This window comes from Sinocyclocheilus rhinocerous, unplaced genomic scaffold, assembly GCF_001515625.1.
Source record: "Sinocyclocheilus rhinocerous isolate Xijiao unplaced genomic scaffold, SAMN03320098_v1.1 scaffold462, whole genome shotgun sequence".
NCBI classification, from domain to species: Eukaryota; Metazoa; Chordata; class Actinopteri; order Cypriniformes; family Cyprinidae; genus Sinocyclocheilus; species Sinocyclocheilus rhinocerous.
Genome location: NW_015624537.1, coordinates 1,696 through 12,034, shown reverse-complemented (window position 1 = coordinate 12,034; position 10,339 = coordinate 1,696). Strand labels below are relative to the sequence as shown.

General features: G+C 35.5%; 2 protein-coding genes across 2 annotated transcripts in view; both read left to right on the top strand.

Moving 5' to 3' along the window:
• The first annotated feature begins 5,303 nt into the window (after nt 1-5,303).
• Nucleotides 5,304-8,184, top strand: LOC107740853 (protein DVR-1-like). Its single transcript, XM_016553382.1, has 2 exons — nt 5,304-5,610; nt 6,946-8,184. Exons 1-2 carry the CDS (start codon nt 5,442-5,444, stop codon nt 7,782-7,784), a joined length of 1,008 nt encoding a protein of 335 aa, XP_016408868.1. The 5' UTR covers nt 5,304-5,441; the 3' UTR covers nt 7,785-8,184.
• A 160-nt stretch (nt 8,185-8,344) lies between these two features.
• Nucleotides 8,345-10,339, top strand: part of LOC107740845 (bone morphogenetic protein 2-like) — a gene marked incomplete at its 3' end in the record, with an annotated part of 3,687 nt that continues 1,692 nt past the window's right edge. The window contains exon 1 of the mRNA XM_016553373.1: nt 8,345-10,086. Coding sequence (XP_016408859.1) covers nt 9,756-10,086 — 331 coding nt within the window. The remainder of the gene's footprint in view (nt 10,087-10,339) is intronic.

Sequence of the window (10,339 nt, the reverse complement as noted above, 5' to 3'; positions counted from 1 at the left end):
AACATGTCACATTGGCATCTGTTGTGGTTGCTAACCAGTTCTTCGTTGTTATTATCTGTTGTAGTAATACTGTCGTGAAGTCATGCTGATGTGCATGCTACACAGTTGTACCGTATTCCGTTGCTGTTGCCGCTGAAGTTCCTTGAGTAAACTAGCATTCACCCGAAGCTGTGTTTTCATGTGTTTTTGTTGAACATAACAGCATCTTCATCTTTTCTATCCTTAGCGTGTGACTTGGGAGGGCCTCGTCCTTGTCTGGTGTGGGTCTTCATCACATTATCTGTAGTTTCTGTTCTTTTCATTTTCTCCCCCTGCTCGTAAATCCGCAGTCTTCTTTGTGTCTGTGAATGTTGTCCTCATTTTGCGTAATGTGGACGGCTAGCGGCTTGAAAGAGTCTGGTAGCCCCCAAACAATATTATGGACCCGTATTTTAGCAGGACACAACCGTTTGAAGTTAAAACATCTTCTTGATGGATTTGTTTCTTATAAACATGCTTTTCGCTTCACAAGACATTAACTGATGGACTGGAGTGGTGTGGATTATTGTGATGTTTTTATCAGCTGTTTGGACTCTCATTCTGACGGCACCCATTCACTGCAGAGGATCCATTGGTGAGTAAGTGACACAATGCTACATTTCTCCAAATCTGATGAAGAAACAAACTCCTCTACATCTTGGATAATCTGAGGCAAATTTTCAGACCATAATGTTCAGAAATCAAGCACTGCTCATGTAAAATCTCTCAGGAACTAATCCGTAAGTCAACCTCTTTTCCTTCTCAGGTAATTGCAACACATGCCAAATGTGTAGTTTCATTTCATAACACTGGGAATGATTAGGAATGATTTTGGGTCTTTCCAGCAGCCACTCATTTCCGTCTTCCACCGGTAAGCTAAATGCTACATCACGGTCTGTGTAACTGATGTGTTTAGCAGTGATAAAGGTTGTTATCTTCCTCATCCACCTCACAGATGACCCAGCGAGGGGCCAGACACGAGATGATTGTTTGTGGCATTGATGTAACGTCTAGAAGAGCTTCAGTCTGTAATTATGTGAAGTGCTCATGAAGGAGACAGACACGGTGAAGATGAATGTTCCCCGGCGCAAAGTCTGATGAAAAATCGTCTCTGTAAATATAAGCTGTAACCATAAAAGCATTCAGAAACATCCCAACCAAAGATCTGATGAAGCTTCTCCGTATTGATTCGGGAGGTCCTCGCCAGCTCGAGTTTCTCCAGCCTGAGCGTTAAACAATAGCAGCGTTTATGTGGTTAACTCCTGCATGTCGCGTTGCATCAAATACTGCAGATACTTGCATGACCAATACTTATTTATACTGTAATTTTACTGAGCTTAGTCTTTATTTACTTTCATTGCAGGTCTGGTTCTCATATGGTGCTTAGTAATAGAGATACATACTAATATCTCATTGAAGACACTGGGTTTGTTCAGAATGGCATACTAACTGCTGTTTTTGCAAGCGAGAAGTAATCCAGTAATCATATTTTGTGTGAAAAATAAATTGTGGCTATAAAGTAAGTCATAAGTCAAGAAAGAGATATTATATATTTCTAGTTTATTCATCAAACTGAAAATGGAAGGATCATGCAGGGAGAAAAACTGCATGCTGCTGAAATAGAGAATGTAATTTTTACACAAAACTGTTTCAAAAATGCAGAATAATGTTTATTTGATAAGTGGATGCAACATGTATGTAATAAAGTAATGAGTTTATTTGACAACAATAGAACATGATACATTTTGAAATCTTTATCTTTGCATATTGTGTATTGTTTAACATATGATTTTGAGAAAATAACAGGCAGGATACAGTATATACTGTACGGTATGCAGTACAATAGTATTCCATTTTAAACATAATAACCAATATCAAGTCCACTAGCTTCGTCTTAACCTTTGATCAAAATGCCAAAAGACATTTTACATCTGGATAAAAATGTGGAAATTAATTTTAAGTATTTATTTCTGAAATTATATCTTTACAGCGCTTGCTGAATGAACATGCATCATGATGTTCATGTGACAACAATGCAACATACTGTTTGAAATGTTTATTGTCATGTTATTACAAAAAAAAAATAGTTTGCAGTAAACCATAAGTAAATTCATAACATAGCAATTATTATAATCGTTCTAAGTATAGACTCCAAGCCAAATTTCCGAAGACTAATTTGAAATCTTTGAGTATTACAAGATATGAAATGTGTGTATAAGTATATATTGAATTATATTTATGCGATATACCAATATATAGTCTAATATCAGGGTTATTATTGTTATTAAAAAAAGTTACTTGAAACAAAATAAACATTAACTGAAATAATAATAATAAAATGTAAAAATATATAATAATATGAATTAAACCAATGTTATTAATTAAATGTATTAACTTTTTTTATTTCATCTACATTTCTCATTTTCATTTACTTTTAATTTGAAGTACTAAAATTACTCAAAGTAATTAAAAACTATAGGGACATATAAAAAAAAACTAATGACAAAAACAAACTACTAAAACAACAAATTACTAATATTTTAACTAAAATTAAAGTGAAAACAGGAAATATAAAAATAAAATCTAATTCAAAATGTAAAAAAAAAACTATAATAATATGTTAATGCGAATACAGTAGATATACAGAGGCACCAAAAAAGGCAAAAAAAAAAAAAGAAGAAGGTATTATTTACGGATATTATGAGATATTACTCAGACTTAACCTCTAGGGAGAGGTGGGTGACAGTCATAATTTGAAGGGGAAGTTAAACAGTGAAAGATGAGCTTTTTGGCTTAATTCCCCATTACACAGAATATATTTTCATATCAAGTGAAATGTGAGGTTTGAAAAACATCATCACAGTGAAGCTTACATCACTTCGAGGAATAATGGAGCACAGCTTCTCTGCGTCCTGTGTGTGTGTGTGTGTGTGAAACTGAAGATCAGGAGGGAAAGCTCAGAGCACAACGTGTGTTTGTGATGAATGACGGGGTGAACACAATGTCATGTTATTCAAACGGCCGTATTTCATATCCTGACTAGACCACACAGAATATTGTGTTTCCAGTGACAATGCTCGCACTGTAACCTCACACTGCTCCAGTAACTGTTTCTCCAAGCATTAGCATTTTGCATGTCATGTATTTAGCATATATGTGTTTTTAACAATTACAGATTTTTTTGTCGTTTGTTTGTAGATTTTGAGATCAAGCATGCAAAAGTTTTCCAAAAGGTAAGCAGCAACCTTATATCATTATTACTGAATATATTTGATATAATTTCTACATTTTTATATAAATATTTATATAAATAAACTGTCAGTTTACAAAACGTGTCATTTAATTTCTATATATATTTATATATTTCTTTTGGAAATCCTATATAATTATCTTTTATATATTTTTTAAATATATTAAATGTCATCTCATTCCCACATATATTTATATAATTTAGCTTATTTATTTTTTATATACTGTTTCTTTTTTATTATTATTATGCATAATCATCATCATCAATGTGTTTTGGATCATTTTTTTTTATTTTATTTACTATAATGTTTAATATATTTCATTTAATTTAAATATTTTTAATTATTATTTTTTAATTAAAAAAAAATATTTTATTTTATTTTTGGAATTATTATTATTATCATTATCATATATTATTATTATTCGTAGTAGTAGTAGTAGTATTTGTAATATTATGTAAAATATTTAATGTTTAATTTATATATTGTCAGTTTACAAAACTTGTCACTTCATTCCAATATATATTTATACAATTTATTTTATTTTATTTATTTATTTATTATTATTATTTTTTTAATATATGTTGTTTATTTATTTATTTATTTGTTATTACTAATAATCACCTTTATTTGTTTATTTGTTTATTTGTTTGTTTGTTTGTTTGTTTGTTTGTTTATTGAATACTGTCAACTCCAAAACGTTGCTCTCCAGGGTCTGTTTACAGCTTCTAGTGTCCATTTGTCACTCAGTGGAGTTCAGCAGATGGAATGCCGCCCCAGAGTTCAGCCAGGAACCTGTTATCAGTAACGGCCTGATGCATCAATCCATTGTGTCTCGTCAGAGCCTTTACATGACTGGAGGAATGTGTCTGATGAAGAACATGGACACTCTGATGCCGAGGAAGGATCCTGCACAGACGGACAGAGACAGTGCTGCCGTCTGATGAGTGTGAAAATGATCATAAATCTATCATCACAAAACCCACACCAAAACATTCAGAGGTTAATCAGAGTAGAATAACTTGTTTGTTTAATCTTACATGAAAAAGACAGATATTTTTTTTCACTCTAGTATTTTAATAGTGATGTGTCACATTGTGCTCAGAATTAAAACCAAGGTCAGCAATCAAAAGCAGAGATAAACACAAACATTTCTCATCGAATTCTTCCAAGATCAAATGATCTGAGCTGACCTAAAAAAAAAAGATAAAAAAATAGTCAATAGTTGTCATACAGTAAGAGAGTTGATTATTAAATTCAACTTAGAAATACTAAATTTAAAAAAAAGTTTAAGCACAATAACTCATTAATCAGTAACTTATTAATCAACATTTAAAAGATCAGTTATATGTTTAGTCTCTCTTCTTTTTATTATTTATATTTCGCTCTTTCTTTTCTTTTTCATATGTATACGTATTTGTTCCACTACCATGATATACATATAATTTTCATGTTACATAAAAAAAAAAAACATGGTACTTTTTGTAAGATCTTTATGTTTGTTAAAGCATTATACACTGGAAAAAAAAGTTAAAAAAAAAAAAAAGTTGTAAATAAAGATTATAGGAGTCAATTTTACAAGAAAGTACTATTTCATATTTTCAAATTCAAAATTTCACATTTTCAGTGTTTTTTTTTTAATTGTAGCATTGTGTCAGAATGACAATGTAACCATGTTTACACGTCAAATGCACATCACAACTGATTTACAGCACGATCTGATCACCCCTAAACTATCTATGCCGTATGTTTTGGCACTTTTTGTGCTTTATCCGTGTTTTTGAATGAAATCTATAAAAATAAATGTTAAAATCATTATGAATTCAAAAAATCTATGGAAAAATGTAGCACTTTGTGACAGTATGTCGATCTGTTCCCCTATAAACATCAAAGACAAGCTGCCATTAATTAGCATATCAATGATTTGCCCCCCACAGTCCATCTCCACCAATCACCTCACAGGTGTCAGTCCTCACTCGTCTGGCTGCTCATCTGAAGCTGATCGGCGGCTGTTTAAAAAGCTCCGTCTGAGCTGTGAGTTCTGTTTGATTGTGCTGCTCACATTAATGATGGTCTGTGTGATTCTCAGGCTCTTGTTTTTAATGTTAAGTGTCTCTTCTCTTACTTTTATAGACAGAAAATGTTAATGTGCAAGAAAAGCTGTTTTTAAGTTCGATGGGTCTCTCGAGTCGACCGAAACCGTCACATCAGGCTCCAGTGCCGTCTCTGCTGTGGGAAATGTTCAAGAAGGGCAGCAAACAGACCTCAACACTGGACACAGGTCCATGTGTGGTGTCTGAGTACGGAGTCCGAGGAAATATCGTGAGGTTCATCCAGGATCAAGGTGAGACCTTGAGAATTTAGGTTTTAGTATGCAGTATATTTCCCCATCATATGCCATATTTTTTTGGGGGGGGAGTTTAAGAAACATTTTTTAAAGAACTTATCTTTTCCCCCACAATTTTCACAATAAATTAGTGAATTTTAAGTTAAAGTTACGCCATGTTCTTTCTTATATTTTCCTTTCAAAAGCATGTTTTCTTAGTAATCAGTTTAGTTTTTCCATCATGTTAGTCTTTTTACAATCCAGTTTCTTTGACGTCATCCTCCAGGAAGTGACATTATTGCCGGTTGGACAACTGTGCAAACACTATTAAGTATCAGCAGTGTTTTTAATTTAATTAAGAATTTAAAATAAAATTGTAATTAAAATGCAAAAAAACTTTTGGAGGTCCCTTATGCCCTTTTATAGAAATAACTAGGCAAGACACTACATGCAAAAACATTTTTTTCATGCATTGGTCAATTTTGAGATTTTGGCCTGTTTGGCTTTTCATAATTTGCTACTTTTTATAGTAGTAAGAAAACATCCAAAATACATATTTAAGTTTTTATTCTATTGAACTTTATCTACTTCCGTCTGTAGATTTTATTTACAAAACAGCTGTTTTCTCAAAATTGATTTTCTCTACTTCAGTAGCACTTACAAAATATCTACATTCTGAAAGTTTTTATAGCAGGGTTTGTTCATATTTAATTTACCTGATTTTATTGTTGCACTTTATCTATTTGCATCTGTAGATTATAATTACAGTACGAAGGCCGTTTTCTCAAAACACGTTTCATCTCCACTTCAGCAGCAGTTGCATACACCAAAATGTACAGTTTTATTCCTACCCGTATTCTGAATGTTTTTACAGAAGGGTTTGTTCATATATCAGGCACCTGTTTTTTTATTTTATTTTATTTATTTTTTTACAACATTTCATTCTTAAATACTTGGTGACAGTATTTTCTTATTTATGCAGCGATTTAAAAGAGAAATCCAAAATCCCCTCTGTAAATCCTTTAAATATGTCAGCAAAATGACAATTTATCCAATGCTCAGATTTCTGTTCTGGAATGTTATGCAAATTAGCATATGTTTAATTAGATAATGCCTCATTGGCATATTTAAACAACATTTTGGGAAGCTTGTAATACAAAAAAGTTAGCCGTTTTTTAATGTAATCAGTCAACTGGGAAAGTCTGGTAATATCTATTAATTATTTTTGTACCCTATTCACCTGTGGTGTCTTGCTTTTAAATTATAATCCTTTTTTACGTTACGTTCAAAAGGTTCTGCGGAAAAGGAATAACCCACTTGCACCATAACACAAAGCTTGTTTTCCCCAAACAGGTAGTCTGATATCTGCTCCGGCCGTCCACTGCTTTAATTGTGTGAGAAAGCATCTGTTTTTCAACATGTCGGTGCTGGAGGATGTTGAGCAACTCTCCCTTGCGCAGCTGGAAATGAAGTTCAAACAGGATCTGGCTCACCTGGGACCGCATGTTTTCAGCGTGGACCTGTACAGGGTTTTGAGGACCACTCTGAAGGGAGTGACTCACGAGTCCAGCCGTAAATTACTCCCGTCTCAGTCGCTCGGGCCTGGTGTGCATGCTTCTGTGCATGTCAATCTGACCGAACTGGCCGAAACCTGGAGAAAGCCAGGTAAGAACTGCGGGATGCAAGTTGAGTTGCAGCTCACGAGCTTGAGCAACATGCTTCAGGAGCATGCATACGTGGAAAGCACACATTCACTGATCCAAGTTGCTCGGATGCCAGAGTTGTACACGTCTCTAGTGGTGGTGTCGTTGAATCCGCTTCAATGCAGGTCCAGGAGAAAGCGAAGTGCGGCGTATTACTTACCTGTGACGCCCAGTAACGTGTGCAAACCCAGAAGGCTTTACATTGACTTCAAAGACGTGGGTTGGCAGGACTGGATCATTGCGCCTCAGGGGTATTTGGCCAATTACTGCCACGGAGAGTGTCCTTTCCCTCTGAGTGAAAGTTTGAACGGGACCAACCACGCCATCCTGCAGACGCTGGTCCATTCGTTTGATCCCAAAGGGACGCCTCAGCCCTGCTGCGTTCCCATCAAACTGTCCCCCATCTCCATGCTGTATTATGACAATAATGATAATGTGGTTCTGAGACATTATGAAGACATGGTGGTGGATGAGTGTGGATGCAGATGAACTCGAATTCATTTTAAATGCAAAAGAATGTTTCTCAAACATATTAAAATGGTTAATGGTGCTTTATACTTGTTTAACAATAATAATTTGATTCTTCTGAGAAATTGAGGGCATGATGGGAGAATGTGGATGCACAAGACTGACCTGTTACATAAATAAATTGCGTTTTGCTTTTCTCTAACATAACTTAAATGGTTTTTAATATTTTAGACCTGTGAAATGTTAATGTTTTGATGTATTGGACCTGGATCACAATCTGTATATATTTCATATCATGAGGACAAATGAAATTCCTAGTCTCAAATTAGAGTGTTTTGCTGAATTTGGCTCTCCAAACTATTTTTTTTAAAATCTATATCTTGTGTAAATAAGTGAACAAAACTGCAAACAAAAAAATAAAAAATAAAAATACACCTGTAGCTGAAATTTAGGTAGATTTATTAAAAAAATAAAAAGTCCTAGATTTATATGCGTTCGCATATAAAATATTGCTTACATATTTTATATGACATTTTATATATATGTATATATATGTTATATTTGTGTATGTATTTGTCATATTCTATATGATGTATTTGCAAATCAATTTTACACTTGTACATTCGTTAACTCTTCCATTTTTGCGTTTTCATAATTGTCCCATCCTGGGAAATATTGAATAGGCATTTTAATGGCAGGTTCCCGTTGTGGAATATTGCTCCATGTTATGGTTTATATATAATTTTTATAGACTTTTTAATGTTTGTTTTCACAGAAATTAACTTTTACCCCACCCTACGAAATATTCGCTGGAGCAAAAAAAGTGTGACCAGCCTCGGTCTCCTGCTTCACATTAACCGTCGTTGCCACAAGTTGGCGCACTGACTCCGAATATGAGCGCTATAGTGAGCGTCCTTTTTTAATTTAAAGTTACTTTTAAATATTTGGTATCTAAATATATTCTAAATGATAGAGTAATGATTAATTGAATTATAAGCCAAAATAAATGAAACGAGTATGAACCAAGTATGTTTTATTAAAGTTAATAACCCTAAATGGAATCGAATAAAGCAGAAACTTCCAATTTTTTCCCCAATTAGGCTACTTAATTAGATGATCTCTGAGCTCTCCAAAGGCGCATCTCTCCACATGAACACCATGTCCAGAGCTGATGAATTCTGTCATGACATCAGAGAGTTAAACAAAGACACACGAGGAGAGAGAAAGAGAGAGACGCTGTTGCACACTTGCGCACTGCGCGTAAAGGACACACACGTACCCAAACCCTCGCCGCGACTTGTTTCGCTCCTCGCCAAGGAAGAAACTTTTGTTTTGTCAATGAAGTGGGCTTTTATACGCGTACACCCCTCCGTTTCAACACCTACGGCTTGTCTTTGTACAGCGGTGACGGTTGAATATGTGTAAGAAGAGGCGGGCGTTCCTGTGGAAATCTCCCACTGTTTTCTTCAGATAAACAGCTTTAATTTGGTAATCTCTAAAATGGAGCTGAGTGAAACGGGGATTTATAAAAGAGGAGCAGCTTTATGTGAAGACCCCATAAGACTGCGTTGATCATCTCATGTGCCATGAACAGAAGACCAGCTGCGCTTTGGAGTTTAAACTGGACTTTATCTGAAGGTCCTGCACTTGTACACCTACGGAGACGGTCGCGAATGCACTCGGTTTAGAGATTTTGCGTTTAACTTCGAATGTCCGCGAGTTTTTACGTCTATTAGTCCGACTTTTACGCGTTGTGTTATTTTAAGAGCGCAAATCTATTATTATGACAGGCTTTGGCTCATGGAGCTTCTATCCGAATGGATCTAGCGCAGGTTTGCGTTCCTCTTTAAAGCGGCTCTTAAGGTGGCTTTGATGCACGAAGGATCCTCCAAACTCTCGCAATGGCTCGATCAAACACGGAATATGGTCACATCTCCTGGCTTGAGCCCATCTGATCTCGTTAGTCACTGATCTGTCAGGTTTAGCGCGATCATGGTCTCCTCCGGCTGCGCTCTGATGGTTCTGATGGTCACTCAGGTGTTCTTTAGAGGCTCTAGTGGACTCGTTCCCCAGATCGGCCGGTCCTCTCTGTCTCAGGACGTCCTACACGCGTTTGAACTTCGACTTCTGAGCATGTTTGGACTCAAACACAGACCGAGTCCCAGCAGGTCTGCTGTGGTTCCGCAATACATGATGGACTTGTACTCGATGCACTCGGTGAACGCGGAGCAGAACAACAACAACAGACCCAAGGGCTCCTTAGGGAAAGCCTCGGAGAGATCTGCCAGCCGCGCGAATACTATCAGGAGCTTCCACCATGATGGTAAGCAAGTGTTTACGTCACGAATTCTCCCTCTGCACCTTCTCGAAATTCTTGCTTTCCTTTCTTATCTGCTTTAACCTTCATGCCTGACAGGACTGTTTGATGAGGAAATGGCAGTTTATTTATACAAAGTCCCATAGCTGATTTTTCTGTTGTCTGCAGTCCCAAAGGTTTCCAAAGTTTGTTTATACACACACACACACACACACACACATATATACACATAAACATACACACACACACACACATAAAC

Bases quoted from the DNA above. Each gene is read 5' to 3' on its own strand.
- LOC107740853 (XM_016553382.1), top strand. From the start codon at position 5,442: ATGGGTCTCTCGAGTCGACCGAAACCGTCACATCAGGCTCCAGTGCCG. The intron at 5,611-6,945 runs GTGAGACCTTGA...TTCCCCAAACAG, and splicing joins GAGGTTCATCCAGGATCAAG to GTAGTCTGATATCTGCTCCG.